Below are 15,501 nucleotides of genomic sequence, written 5' to 3'. Positions count from 1 at the left end.
GGCGCAGGAACTGGCCCGGGTCCGCACCCACCCGCGAAGCCAAAGCCTCCCCTATCGGCTGCACTAGGGCCCCAGCGGCGCTGGGACAGGCGCGCTCAGAGCAAGGCCAGGCCGCGGCGGCCAGGACCGCTGGAGCCCGGAGCGCCCACACGTCCCAGGGCCGATGGGACGGAGGCCGGAGCTTCCCCCACCCGCAGCGCCTCCCGAGCTGGCGGGCGACGCCCGTTGCGTCCTCAGCTCTCCGACGCGCGCATCTGCCAGAAGGTCTGGGCACTCCTGTTTCACACCCCGCCTCCCCCGGGCGAAAGGGCAGGGCCAGCGGGCGCAGTCCCGCCGCATGCCGGCGGGCGGCAGGTGTCGGCCTCTGGATGCGCAAGCCTGGCTCTCGGGAGTGGGGACCCGGGAGCGCCGGGGCGCCGCGCCGCGCGGTGCGAGCCTTGTCCAGTCGCGGACTGCGGGCCGGAGCGCTCGGGGCGGGCGGCCCCAAGCGGCTCACCGCCCCCGCCCCGGGTCCCCCCGGCCCGGCCACCCGCGTGCCCACGGGACGGCCGGCCAGGCGCGCCGACTGCGAGCCCGGGAGCGCGCGGCTTCTCCCGGGTCCTCCTCTGCTCGCGCCCCACCCCGCCGCCCTCTCTCCTGCCTCTCCCCGTCCCCTCCCCTCGCCTGCCCTCCCCGTCTCTCCCACGGTGCGGGCGGGCGCTCCGCCGCCGCCCCCGCCGCCCCCGCGGCCGCCACTCCGCCCCCCGCGCGCCGCGGAGCCGCAGTAATAACCCCGGCGCGGGCGGCGCATCCGCCGCGGGACACCGTGCTGCGCGCCGGCCGGGCTGGTCCTCGGTGCCCGCTTCGCAGGGCTGCCGGGCTGGGGAGCCTCCCGCGGCCCCGGGCCCCTCCGAGCTCCCCTGGATGGAGCCGTGCGTTCTCCCCGCGGCGGCGCAGCGCGGGCGACGGGCGCGGGGCGCGCTAGGCGGCCGGGCCATGCGGGTCCTCGGCCGCGCGGCGCTCTGGGTGCTGCTGCTGGCGCAGGTGGGTGCGCAGGTGGGTCCCGACGGCGGGGGCGGCGTTCCCTGGAGCCCCCCTCGCGCAGCCGGGTCTCACCGAGGTCTCGACGCTGTTTTCCCGCAGGCACCTGCTTGCGCCGTGGGACCCGCAGCGGCCTCGCCGGGGAGCCCGAGCGTCCGGCGTCCTCCTGGCCCCGCGGAGTGGCCGGGCTCGGGGGAAGAGGGCGGTAAGTCCGCGCGGGGCGGGAGGGGTGGTTCGAACCTTTTCCGGGGAGCAGCTTGTAAACTCCAAAGCTGGTTTACAAAACGCTGCGAAGGTTCCTAACTCAGGGAATTCCCTATAAGACGCTGCGGCGCTTCGCCAGCGAGCACCGCTGAGTCAACTTTCAGCAATATTCATATCATTTCCCAGTAAAACAGATGCGATTTACCAGCGTTATTACCATAAGCATTAGGGAAGAAAGCAATGGAATGTATTTGGATGAAATAGAAGAGAGGAATAACCTAGGAGTTATATTAAGGCAGACACCAAAGCGATTGCAAAGCTTATAGCGCCTTTCATCCCCTCGTCCCCTCCTTCACCTGTCCCTTTCCGGCCTTTTACGGCGAACACCCTTCACTGCCAGGAACCTAGGAACTAGAACCACCATGGGACCCAGTAGTCCCTCTACTGGGCATATACCCTGCCTGCCTGCCTGCTCAGTCGTGTCCGACTCTTTGCCCCTGGTGGACTGTAGCCCGCCAGGCTCCTCTGTCCATGGGATTCTCCAGGCAAGAATACTGGAGTGGGTTGCCATTGCCTTCTCCAGGGGATCTTCCCGACCCAGGGATGAAGCTCAGGTCTCCGGCATGGGCAGGTGGATTCTTTACCACTGAGCCCCCTGGGAAGCCAGAGCAGAAGACAAAAAGACAGCTGTTTTGCTCTGTAGCTACCTTGGCATCGAAAGGGATGCTCCTGGAGAGCTGGCGGAATGGGTAATCAGTGTCTTGTGACTTCATAAGAGCAATGTCCAAGTCCAGTGCCTTGCTGTGACAGAAAAGCAGGTCAGAACTTTGTGCAGTGTGTGGTTATATTTTCTCTCCTCACAAGCGGCATTTATTATTCCATGTGTCAGGGGGAGAGACCTCCCTGTCCTGACCTGCTTTAGCGTCGCTGAGAAAGCAGGCGTTTAATTTCAGTTGCTAGCTGGCTTTTCATCTGAACCCAGTCCATTGGCAGTTGCTAAATACGAATACTTTGCATCGATTCCAAGAAGAAATTGCCATCTCAAATGTTGTTAGTGACTTATAGAGGAAGAATCAGGTTTGATTACCCCATCATATTTTTTCAGTAAACCTCAAAAAATGAGTTAATAATTCAGAACAACTGAATGTAGCTTCTTAACAAAACTCCTAAAGGCAATCATTGAATTATATGCGTCAATTATTGAGATTCCTCCTGTAAGAGCCTGGGAAGTGATAAATGAAATGCGGGAACGTAGGACCTCTTCCGAATCCACCAGAGGGCGCTAGAGGTAAAGAATAGAAAACGTTTTCCCTGTATTTGCCAAAGAGTTATTTCAAGCTCACCTTTTTGGGCTTGCCCTTGTCTTCAGTGTTTCTCTTACGTTTCATTCTAGTATGTAATGACTTATACTGTAGTTAATTGTCTTTTTCCCACTTAAAAAGTAAGATTTTTTGAAAATTCTAGCTTTCTAGAATCATGAGAACTCCTGAAGGCCTCAGAAGAATTTTCAGTGTTTCCTAACATTTATGGGGTTTTCTGGGAGGTAAGAGCTTTAGAGACAGAGAATCACCTCCAGGAGGAGAACCCAAGACATCTTGCCCAAGTGTGCCCTTCTCCCCGGAGGAGCGTCCTGTGAACTGGACTCCAGCCTGGCGGGCACGTGGCTCTGATCGCCTAACTCCTCAGCTGGGGTCACAAACCGCAGAGTTCCGGAAAGAACCAGTTGGCTGGCTTGGTTAGAACTTCACGGGGAAGGTGGGTGCCACCGTCAGTGAGGTTGTAGCCAGGGGACGCGCCGCCCCCTCACTCCCGCTGTGGAGGTGTTTCAGGCCCACAGTTACAGATGGCTGACTTGAGAGAGTGAGTTTCAGTGGAGAGCCCCCACAGGACCAGAGAGAGACTGCTTGTGCTCAGCAGTGACCTCTTTTGACTTTGTGTGATGCTGGGGTTAGCTGACTGCTAGATGTCTGGGGATGCCTTCAAAACCTGGAGGCTCAGATCGTAACGAATCCGCCTGCAATGCAGGAGACCCGGGTTTGATCCCTGGGTCGGAAAGATGCCCTGGAGAACGGAATGGCAACCCACTCCAGTATCTGCCTGGAGAATCCCATGGATGGAGGAGCCTGACAGGCTACAGTCCATGGCTTCGCAAAGAGTCCGGCATGACTGAGTGATTAACACTTTTTTCTTTCAAAACCCACAGCTGGCTTTGAAGTAACTCTTTTGGCCAAAAGGCTTGTTTAACACATATTTTAACCTCTATAGACAATGTTGCTGGGTGTCTGGGGTAATTATGCAGTTAGAAAGAGAACTCCATATATTCTGTGAGCAACAGTAGATAAGTTCATGGAGATCAATTCTATGTTCAGGCATTCGGTGCACTCCTTTCATTTTGGCTGATTCAGCATTGCTTCTCCTTCAGAGGAGACTTGAATGCTTTTTCTACAAATTAACCTTTGTCATAATAATAGCAGGTCTTTTTCAGAGCAAAGACAACAGCCATTCCTTTCTCCATGGGATCTTCCTGGCCGAGGGATTGAACCCAGGTCCCCTGCACTGCGGGCAGATTCTTTACCATCTGACCCACCAGGGACTCCCCAAAGATATAGCATGAGCTTGTTACTAATAGCTTTTCAAAATCTAGGGTAAGCTAAGCTTCCAGGTCAAGGGTGGAAGCTTTTAGAGTTTTGTTCTGTTGGACAAGAGAGACCTGTGTCTGTGGGCATGCATTCATAGTTTATATTGGTTTATACTCACACATTCACATAGCCTGAGACAGGGCAGGCCGGCCCAGTGCTGTGCTGGTAACTGTTTAACAACAGATTCTTGGAGGCTCTGGTTTGTCACATGTGCTGGTTCCCACGGGCCAAATGCTCCCACGCGGCTGATGACAAGCTATGCGTGTGAGGCTCTGAACATGCAGTCAGGACGCAGCGCGCAAAATCCGTTCTCCAGAGCTGGTACCGGGCGACCGCGCACACGCACAGAGGGGCCACGCATCAAGCACTCAGTCTGAGGCTGGAGTCTCTCTAGACTCGGCGCTTAGTCAAAAACAGCTCTCGAAATCAAGTTGATCAGGGTGCTGACTGCAGCAGCCATGTGTGAATTTCTTCTGCTTAAAAATGCCTCTGTAGGGCTGAGATCTTATTTCAGGGATTCTAAAGGATCAGGAATCTCACTAATTTTTTTTTTTTTTGTCTTGATTTCACAAGCCAGTAGTTTGGGGGATTATAATTGTAAACCTTAGCTCGAGAGTTAGTTTGAAACTGTCATTTTACACCGGTGATAGATCACCTTCTCTCGGAGGAGTGGTAAGCGCACGGGGGAGAAGCTCTGCTTACTTTGTTCATTCATAGAATTCTGTAGCTATGAGCCTCCTCACGGTCATCTGCACAGAACTGACAGTGCGTATGTGATGCGGAGGCTGCTGCTTGACACAAGAGCCCGGGCTTCTCCGCCTTGCAGACGCTCTAGACCTTTGGTTGCGGCAGGCTGTCCTGTGCCTGGAAGAATATGTACCTTGGACTCACCCACTAAATCCCCACAACACTGCCGTCTGCTTCTGCTTTGTGAAAACCAAAGTGTCCCCAAAAGTCCCCAGCATCTCCTGGGAGTGGGGGAGGGGTAGCACCCCTGCTGAGAGCCACTGGGCTCAGTTTTCTCTCCTGTTCCCCTTTATCCTGTGAAAGGACTGTGATTGGTGACAGTGAGTGGCTTCGCGGTGGTTGGAGCTGGTGTGCTGTGTGAGCACGCGCCAGATCTCCAGAGCTGACCCTTAACCTCTTCAGGAAATTTGGGAGCTGTTTTGTTGAAAATCAAAAGAAACTTGCAGGGAAACCATCACATTCAAAAGAAGATTAGGACTTCTCTGGGGCACCAGTGGTTAGCTTCCATACAGGGGGCTTGGGTTCGATCCCTGGTCCGGGTACCAAGGTCAAGAAAAAAACAAAGTAACATAAAAAAAAGACTAAAACTAAAACACTGAAAACTCATCACTTCCCAGTTCTTTAAAAGTTTTGCTGTTGTTTATCCTTTTGACAATATCTCCCTGTGCCTCTGAGCAGTGCCGTGCCATCCCCACCTTCTCTGGATGGGGATGGTATCTCTCTGGATGGCATCACTGATTCAGTGAACTTGGGTGAGCTCTGGGAGATGGTGAGGGACTGGGAGGCCAGGTGTGCTGCAGTCCATAGGATCGCAAAGAGTCAGATATGATTTAGTGGCTGAACGACAGCAACGTCACCTCTGTATGGTGGAGATGCTTTGTAACGGTGTGCTACCATGCAAACCTCTAAACTCCGCGTTCAGTGATGTCACGTGGGTAATTGACATCAGCCTCAGTGGGAGTATTTATACCACAGAAATTGGCAAATGCTTCCCACCAGGCCGGCCCCCCACCCCACCCCCACCATAGCTGGCTGTGAAAGATGTATCAGCAGAATGCTGTGTGCATTTCTGTAGAGTCTTAAAAGTTACTTTGAAAAAGAGTTGTGATAGGTCCCCCTTCCCCATAAAGGATAAAGATTGTATGTCTTCCAAAGTAAAGGTCAGAAGAATATGACTTTATGTCATCTGGGAACAATCTGATTTTTTGAATGGTAATCATCTTTTTATGTGCAATAAATCTGCTCGTTACCAGGGTTTGGAACAGTCCCCAGGCTTTGTCCTCATTCCAGAGCCTCTGTTGGGATGGAAACAGACGGGTGTGAGGTGGAGACTCCCAGAGGGTTCGCAGGGCAGAAGAAAGGTGTTAACACAGCCACGTCACACTAGCTTTTCCCCTGAGTCCAGAAAGCGGGATGAGGAAGGCAGGTGGGGAAACGCAACTGCATGAGCAAGAGCTTTCCCCTGTTTTAGGAGTGCCCAGGGACAGACTTCTTTTTTATACAGTTCATGGGGTTCTCATGGAAAATTTGCTGAATTGGTTTGCCATTCCCTCCTCCAGTGGACAGTGTATTAAAAAGCAAAACCATCACTTTGCAGACAAAGGTCCATATAGTCAAGGCTATGGTCTTTCCAGTAGTCATGTTCAGAGGTGAGAGTTGGACCATAAACAAGGCTGAACGTTGAAAAATTGATGCTTTCCAACTGTAGTTTTGGAGAAGATGCTTGAGAGCCCCTTGGACTGCAAGGAGATCCAACCAGTCCATCCTAAAGGAAACCAACCCTGAATACTCATGGAAGGACTGATGCTGAAGCTGAAATTCCAATACTTTGGCCACCTGATGCAAAGAGCTGACTCACTGGAAAAGACCCAGATTCTGGGAAAGATTGGAGGCGGAAGGAGAAGGGGGTGACGGGATGAGATGGTTGGAGGACATCATGCTTCAGTGGACGTGAGCTCTGGCAAACTCGGGAGATGGAGAGGGACAGAGGGGTGTGGCGTGCTGCAGCCCATGGGGTCACGGCCGGACACGACTGAGTGACTGAACGAGCACAAGCGGTGGCTGTGGTCCACACTTACACCAGGGTATTAACACCCGATTTGTTTCCTCCCCTTTTGAAATTATTGCATAGAATTCAAGCAGGTTTGCTTTGCTTTCTTGTTTTCCTAAGTAAAATATGAAATAACCACAGTGTATTCTCCCATATCAGGCACCAGGGCCCTGCCTTGATGCATATTGCCAAGTTTGGTTGGCCAGTGGCCAGTCGGCGCCTGCTGACTGTCTAATCTGTATGGGCCCCAGGTCACCAGTTACCTGGACGACGGGCCAGGTCTGTGAGCCTGGGAGTAGCCCTCCAGGGGATGACGTCAAAGCCCTTGACCCGAGCAAGCAGGAAGCGTGGGCTCAAACAGGCCGTGGCCAATCCTTCGGTTATGGGCTGGGTACCGGGCCCCTGACTCTCACTTTGCTGAGGAACTCATCCCCAGGGGCTCTGGGCAATGCCTTACCACCCCCACCTTCTCTGCCTCACCCAAACCAGACACTTGCTTTTATGACCATCCAGTGGCTGCCACCCACTCTCTCTGGTCCAGTGGAACCCTTCAGATGCCTGCCAGGACGGCCCAGGGACTTGTGGGCAAGTACCTATATCAAAAGAGCTTTGGTTGTAAAGGAAAATTTTTTTTCAGAAAAAGTTACTCAAGTACTGTTCCCACGTGTGTGAGAGGTGCTCATCACGTCTGACTGTTTTATGACCCCGGGGACTGTAGCACTCCAGGCTCTTCCATCCATGGGATTTTCCAGGCAAGGATACTGGAGTGGGTTGCCCTTTCCACCTCCAGGGGAATCTTCTTGACTCAGGATTGAACCCATGTCTCTTGCATTGCAAGCCAGTTCTTTACCAGTAGTGCCAGTTAGCTAGTGGTTGTTCTGTCTCTTAGCTGTGTCTGACTCTTTGGGACGCCCCTGGACAGCAGCATGCCAGGCTTCCCTGTCCTTCACCATCTCCCAGAGCTTGCTCAAACTCATGTACATTGAGTCGGTGATGCCATCTCACCCTCTGTTCCCTTCTCCACTTGCCTTCAATCTTTCCCAGCATCAGGGTCTTTTCTTTTTTTTTAATTATTTTTTTTTTGGAGGTTAATTACTTTACAATATTGTATTGGTTTTGCCATACATCAGCATGAATCCACCACAGGTATACATGTGTTCCCCATCCTGAACCCCCCTCCCTCCTCCCTCCCCATACCATCCTCTGGGTCATCCCAGTGCACCAGCCCCAAGCATCCAGTATCATGCATCAAACCTGGACTGGCGATTTGTTTCATATATGATATTATACATGTTTCAATGCCATTCTCCCAAATCATCACACCCTTTCCCTCTCCCACAGAGTCCAAAAGCCTGTTCTGTACATCTGTGTCTTTTTTGCTGTCTCGCATACAGGGTTATTGTTACCATCTTTCTAAATTCCATATGATGCGTTAGTATACTGTATTGGTGTTTTTCTTTCTGGCTTACTTCACTCTGTATAATCGGCTCCAGTTTCATCCACCTCATTAGAACAGATTCAAATGTATTCTTTTTAATGGCTGAGTAATACTCCATTGTGTATATGTACCGCAGCTTTCTTATCCATTCATCTGCTGATGGACATCTAGGTTGCTTCCATGTCCTGGCTATTATAAACAGTGCTGCGATGAACATTGGGGTACACGTGTCTCAATTCTGGTTTCCTTGGTGTGTATGCCCAGCAGTGGGATTGCCAGGTCATAAGGCAGTTCGCCTCATGTGGCCAAAGGATTGGAGTTTCAGCTTCAGTCCTTCCAATGAATATTCAGGGTTGATTTCCTTTAGGATTGACTGATTTGATCTCCTTACAGTCCAGGGTACTCTCAAGGGTATTTTCCAACACCACAGTTCAAAAGCATCAGTTCTTCAGCACTCAGCTTTCTTTATGGTCCAACTTTCACATTCATATATGACTACTGGAAAAACCATAGCCTTGACTAGACAGACCTTTGTTGACAAAGTAATGTCCCTGCTTTTTAATATGCTGTATAGGTTTGCCATAACTTTTCTTCCAAAGAGCAAGCAGCTTTTAATTTCATAGCGGCAGTCACCATCCTCAGTAATTTTGGAATCCAAGAAAGTCAATTCTGTCATTGTTTCCCCATCTTTTTGCCACGAAGTGATTGGACTAGATGCTATGATCTTAGTTTTTTGAATGTTGAGTTTTAAGCCAGCTTTTTCAATCTCCTCTTTCACCTTTAACACGAGGCTCTTTAGTTCCTCTTCTCTTTCTGCCATAAGGGTAGTGTCATCTGCTTATATGAGGTTATTGATAACTTATCCCGACAATCTTGATTCCAGCTTGTGCTTCATCCAGCCCGGCATTTTACATGATGTACTTTGCATAGAATTTAAATAAACAGGATGACAGTATACAGCTTTGACATGCTCCTTTCTCAATTTGGAAGCAGTCTGTTGTTCCATGTCTGGCTCTAGCTGTTGCTTGACCTGCATACAGGTTTCTCAGGAAGTAGGTAAGATGGTCTGGTATTCACATCTCTTTATGAATTTGCTGCAGTTTATTGTGATCCACACAGTCAAAGGCTTAAGTGTAGTCAATGAAACAGAAGTAGATGCTTTTTCTGTGATCCAACAGATGCTGGCAATTTGATCTCTGGTTCCTCCACCTTTTCTAAATCCAGCTTAAACATCCGGAAGTTCTCAGTTCACATACTGTTGAGACCTGGCTTGGAGAATTTTGAGCATCACTTTACTACTGTGTGAGATGAGTGCAATTGTGTGGTAGTTTGAGCATTCTTTGGCATTGCCTTTCTTTGGGATTGGAATGAAAACTGGCCTTTTCCAGTCCTGTGGTCACTGCTGTTTTCCAAATTTGCTGGCACATTGAGTAAGGCACTTTCACAGCATCATCTTTCAGGATTTGAAACAGCTCAACTGGAATTCCATCACCTCCACTAGCTTAGTTCATAGCAATGCTTCCTAAGGCCCTCTTAATTTTGTACTCCAGGATGTCTGGCTCTAGGTGAGTGATCACACTATCGTGGTTATCTGGGTCATTAATATCCTTTTTGTATAGTTCTTCTTTACAAAAGGCACTGATCACTGCCTTCCTAGTGATTAATGAAAAGAAATAAGGGAAAACAATAGAATGGAAAAGACTAGAGAGCTCTTCAAGAAAATTAGAGATACCAAAGGAACATTTCATGCAATGATGGGTACAATAAAGGATAGAAATGGTATGGACCTAACAGAAACAGAAGATATTAAGAAGAGGTGGCAAGAATAAACAGAAGAACCTAGCTAGTACTGTTCACCAAATGACCAAATGCCGCTTCTGTAGGACCATGCTTTATTTTACCTTATGACTCCAGGAAGCGTGTCCTACTCATGCAAAAGGACCAGTTATTAAGCATCAGACTGTCTCCTGAGAACATTTATTGGTGGAGGATCAGGATGAGAATATTAGGATCAAGTCTTGTCCTACATGTAAGAGGCAGTTGCATCCTGAGTTTTTAGGGTGTGAGCACCATGGTGTAGGTCTAGTCCTCTGGTGCTGGGCCTGATACCCCTTTCAAAGGCATCTTAGAGGGAATTTGGAGGAGGCCCGATATCTTGCTTGTCTGCTATTTCCTGGTGTTTAGACAAAATGCAGGCTAGATAGCAAGTCTTCTCCAAAGCTGTGCAGGCCCATTGCTAGTATGCAGATGGAGACACACGCAAGATATGTTTAAATGTTTGCAAGATGTAAATCAAAACAATACATTGGCTAAAACATTTCATAACCTAAGCTTTGACAAATCTACCTTCAGGTCTTCCTGGGTGGTGCTAGTGAAAAGGAATCCACCCGCCAGTGCAGGAGACACCAGAGATACGGGCTCAGTCCCTGGGTTGGGAAGATCCCTTGGAGAAGGGAATAGCTACCCTCTCCAGGATTCTTGCCTGAAGAATCCCATGGACAGAGGAGCCCGGTGGACTATAGTCCAGGAGGTCACCGAGAGTTGGACAGGACTGAGCATGTCCGACTTTGGCAAATTGATCTTCACATGGTCTAAAAGCCCAGGTTCAAGCTTAGAGCATGGCGGTTCAGGAAGATACGATCCCTGGTGTGAAGCCCACCCCATGTCCGTGGTTCACATTCTTTCCCTCCGCCCAGAAACAAACACTCCCTGATGTCTCGATGGCAGAGATGATGTGTTAGTGGTGGGGATAAAAGGGAGAATTCTGATCTGAGCAATGAAAAATAAGCAATGCTTGTTTTTATCTTTCTGAGTTACTTCTTTCTGTATAACAGGCTTTAGGTTCATCCACCTCATGAGAACTGACTCAAATACCTTCCTTTTTATAGCTGAGCAGTATTCCATTTTATGTATATACACCATATCTTCTTTATCCATCCATCTGCTGATGGACATCTTGGTTGCTTCCATATCCTGGCTATTGTAAATAGTGCTGCAGTGAATACCAGGATAGAAGACTCCTCCAGAGAAAGGAATGGCTGCTCACTCCAGTATTCTTGCCTGGAGAATCCCATGGACAGAGAAGCCTGGTGGGCTACAGTCCATGCGGTTGCAAAGAGTCGGACATGAGTCTTGTTAACTGGTTTCTGAAAAACTATCAGTATTTTTAAGCTAAAATTTCTTATTAGTGGAATGAAAATGTTGCTAAAAGACAATATGACTAAAAGAATGTTTAAAGCTATAAAAATGATTACTTATTATAATTATTCTGGTGACCCAAAAAGCCCATACTTAGCTTCATTTGGTCTGTGATCTCTTTCTCCTTAGACGTGTCATGACAATTTCTGGATTGGCGATATCACATTATAGGCACAGCAGTGACTTCCCCAAAGGCCCCTTTTCAGATTTCCCCTTTAAACTCTGATTTTATGCATTCCGTTTGGATTTGAACGGGTGGAGGTTGACATTTCCACCATCTTTCTTGCTGGGTGATGATATCATCCAGTGTAAATTATATTTGAAGACGTCCTGATCCTTTTCAGAACTCTGAAATCACTCAGCCTCACATCCTCTCTTGATTTCAGACTATGAGCTGGTGTCTCCCTATGAGGTTGACCACAAGGGCAACTACGTGTCCCACGAAATCGCTCACCCCCAGAGGAGGAAAAGGGCTCTGGCCCAGCTCGGAGTTGACTCTCTGCACCTTCGACTGAAAGGCTTCAGGCATGACTTCCACCTGGATCTGAAAGCCTCCAGCAAGCTGGTGGCACCTGGATTTCTCATCCAGACTTTGGGAAAGCAGGGCACGAAGTCAGTGCAGGCTTTCCCACCCGAGGATTTCTGTTTTTATCAAGGCTCCTTGCGATCCCACAAAAATTCCTCAGTGGCTCTTTCAACCTGCAAAGGATTGGTGAGTATAGCTCATGCCGCTGGTCATGAAGTGATGGGGACATGGAAAGGGGACAAGTGACAATATTTCCCTTGTACTTTGGGTAGTTCTTCCACTATTGCAGTGCAGACTTCTTTGATTCGTCAAAGCAGGAGGAAAACCTGCCAAGTGGTGCTTTCTAAAATGTGCTGGTTGCTTCCTTTCCCTGCTTGGAAGCAGCGTGAAGGTCCTGACTTCTGTCGTTGTTATTCCACAGTGAGTGAGGCAGAGCACTGCAGCCTGAAAACTGTACGTAAGAACTTATGGCCAAGTCTGAAGGCTGTGACTTCTTCAGGGTCATTGGTCCTGACTTATCGGTTCCTTAAACATGTTTGTCACTTCCTAGCACTGGAGGATTGTCTTAACTTTGAATAGAACAATGGTAATCAACTGATTGGCCATGTGGGTTATTTGATCTAGTGCTTGAAAATGCCTTATTTCTGTCATTCTGATGTTGGTGACATATTTACAGATTTGAACATTCATTTCAAACATAGTGATGAGTCCATGGCAGGGCAGTGTTGGTCTTACTGGGCTAGTGATGTTATTGGTGTTTTCTTCTTGTCCTTAATATCCGAACTGAAATGAAACATTCACTCAGTCATGTCTGACTCTGCAACCCCATGGACCGTCTGCCAGCCTCCACTGTCCATGAAATTCTCCAGGCAAGAATACTGGAGTGGGTAGCCATTCCCTTCTCCAGGAGTTCTTTCCGACCCAGGAGCTGAACATGGGTGTCCTGCTTTGCAGGCAGATTCTTTACCATCTGAGCCACCAGGGAAGCCTACTATTTAATTAGCCATTAAACATCTTTGATACCGCAGGTGGTCCTCTTTGTGCAAAACCCAGAGTTTGGGGCATCAGGTCAACTTGTAAAGGTACCTGAATCCCTCAGGGTGACCTAAGCTGAAATCTTAACTGCTTGTCTTTTACTTTTCTTAAAATATTTCCATTTTAGAAGACAAAAGCTTAGAAGATGCTTGAATTCTTGGACAAAAGCTAATTAGTCAGACACAGATGAGGGAAACATGACCTAAGTAGCAAGCTGAAAAAAATGTGGGGTCAAAGCAATAAGGTCTTGATCATGTTTGGCGACCAGATTTTTGAACATTTGTTACATCTCCAGAAAATCATCTAAGTCTGTCTTATTCCTTTCCCTGTTTGGAAAGAGAATTCAGACTCTACATCTCGTAAGGATTTTGTGTGCGTGTACATGAATACTAGATGCTGAAGGGGCATTCAAAACTAATTCCTTGAAATACTAAATACGTGAAAATGCTATGTCCTGTGAATTTTTTAAAATATATATTACCATTCTGCTTTTTAGGGAGAATTTGGTATGGTCTGGGCTCATGTCTACTATCTTTGGAAAGGCTTTTGGTTTGGGAACGGATACAGTGGGGAATTGTCAAGGGTAGGATGGTGATGACTTGGCACACTGTTCAGCATGAAGATGGTGTGGTCAGGTTCTTCCATTGTTCTCTTGAGAAGCATAAGTGAAAGTGAATTAGCTCAGTCTTGTCTGATTCTGTGCTATCCTGTGGACGGTAGCCTACCAGGCTCCTCCTTCCATGGGATTCTCCAGGCAAGAATAGCGGAGTGGGTTGCCATTTCCTTCTCCAGGGGATCTTCCCAACCCAGGGATCAAACCTGGGTCTCCCACATCGCAGGCAGAAGCATAGATCTTCCTTAATGAAAGAGTTATAACTCTTCATATAAGGCTCCAAAGGAAGATTCCTTGGCTTTCTTCAACAAAGGCTCAGACCAGACACAGGAGCCATCTTTGTGGTGAGGAGGTGTGCCGTGCCCTGCACAGCACCCTTGAGTTTGTTTGTGGAGGCTGAGTAAGGCACTTGCTCCCTCCTAACCCAGCAGGGGTGCAGGCTCATGATGCCCTGGGTCCCATGAGCCAAGGCTTTTCCATGATGGCTGAGCTATGCCCTGGAGTCTGTCCCATGAAGAGAGTTGGTTGGCAGCAGCTTGGGATTTCTGGCTCTCTTTGAACTCAATGGGAGTTAACACCAAAAGCTGTAAATGACAACTACATGCAAGATAGTGAAAGGAACAGAAGAAGACTCCTCTGCATAATAAACGTTGGAATTTAATATTTTGGTGACTGGAATAGAAAGCTGTGTGCTTTCACTATTAATCTTCCAAATACCTTAATTCCAACTAAAGTGATATTTTGTCCATAGAAGGTCATTGCATACATGACTTCAATTCGACTTATGAGTGTGCATTTCAGGGGCATTTACCATATGATAGGACAAATCAAAGGCATTATAAGGAAAAATGGGAGGGTTATGAAGTCCTCTATCTTTAGCCAGATAATAAAATTATTGAATGGAGATGCCCCACGAATCGCTGCCAAGTCTGTGACTTCCTTCCTTGATTGATGGTTACCCCATCCCTCCTCTTCCAAACCTGTTAACACATGAAGAAAAATAGCATACCTTTTATATTACATGATGCTGCCTTTTTTTGTTATTGTTATTCTTGGTTCTTTCAGGTTCTAATGAAAGGTCCAGGTGGATATCAGTTAAGCCCTTTCTTACTGGGTTTCTAGATAATGCAGTGATCTGATGGGAGTCAGGAGTATGGTTCTGATTTATAGTAAGTACATATTCTTAAAGAAGAAAGACAAAATCAAAATGAACATTTTGTTTGTAATTGTCTGTGAATAGTGAATGTGCTTCAGAAGCGTGCCTTGCCAGAGCCTATCAGAGTTGGGTCCAAGGAGTGCGTTGTCTGAAGAGAGAAGCAGGGGGTAGTTAATTTGCTGCAGAGTGATAAAATAAAGACAGATGTGGGTGTTAGGAGAAATTAAATGAAGACTCCTCGCTCTAAGCAGTGAGGAGCAGCAGTGCCAGAGTAGTCCTCTGGGGGAAATATTGTGCAAAGCTGAATCCTTATTGTAGAATTAGAGTGTGATGCTTGTGAGTGGAGGAGTCACAAGCAGTCTCAGGGAAGATCGTGAACATCGGCCAAGCTCATGGGTCCTTTGTAACACTGTCTATGAGTATTTGGAGTTAATATTTGTAAATGAAGCCCAAGTATAGTAAACTGAATAAGATCTGGAAGCCGTAAAATGACTTCTAGAGTCATTCTGGTGTTGCCAAGAGTATATTGACTCATTTTGCTGAATAAGGTTAATTAAAAAAATGGTATCTGCTCTACTTTCATCTCTACCAAAATGACATCAGAAAGCTGTTCTGATTACTAATCACAAGCACATAGATGTGTGCCGCACAGTAGGTGCTCTTCAATACTTGCTAAACAGTGGATAGAATTACGGGGCTAATTACACTGTAGGAAACAGTGATGATCGTGACAGTAGAGAAGGAACAGCAGTAACTTACTGACTGTTGTTTGCCAAAGACTTGCCTAATAGCTTCCCATTTACTATCTCACTTGGCCTAACGATAACTCTAAGAGATAGGTACTATTTTTAAGAGCTTTATTAATATATAATTTA

General features: G+C 48.1%; 1 protein-coding gene across 1 annotated transcript in view; it reads left to right on the top strand.

Moving 5' to 3' along the window:
• The first annotated feature begins 560 nt into the window (after positions 1–560).
• The window catches only part of ADAMTS16 (ADAM metallopeptidase with thrombospondin type 1 motif 16), a 182,078-nt gene continuing 167,137 nt past the window's right edge, over positions 561–15,501 (top strand). Inside the window, exons 1-3 of the mRNA XM_069556383.1 lie at positions 561–1,023; positions 1,123–1,225; positions 11,683–12,008. Coding sequence (XP_069412484.1) covers positions 904–1,023; positions 1,123–1,225; positions 11,683–12,008 — 549 coding nt within the window. The 5' untranslated portion in view covers positions 561–903. The remainder of the gene's footprint in view (positions 1,024–1,122; positions 1,226–11,682; positions 12,009–15,501) is intronic.

The sequence above is a fragment of the Ovis canadensis genome, chromosome 16 (assembly GCF_042477335.2).
Source record: "Ovis canadensis isolate MfBH-ARS-UI-01 breed Bighorn chromosome 16, ARS-UI_OviCan_v2, whole genome shotgun sequence".
In the NCBI taxonomy this organism is placed as follows: domain Eukaryota; kingdom Metazoa; phylum Chordata; class Mammalia; order Artiodactyla; family Bovidae; genus Ovis; species Ovis canadensis.
Note: the sequence above shows the minus strand (reverse complement) of the source record. Positions and strands in the feature narration are given on the sequence as shown.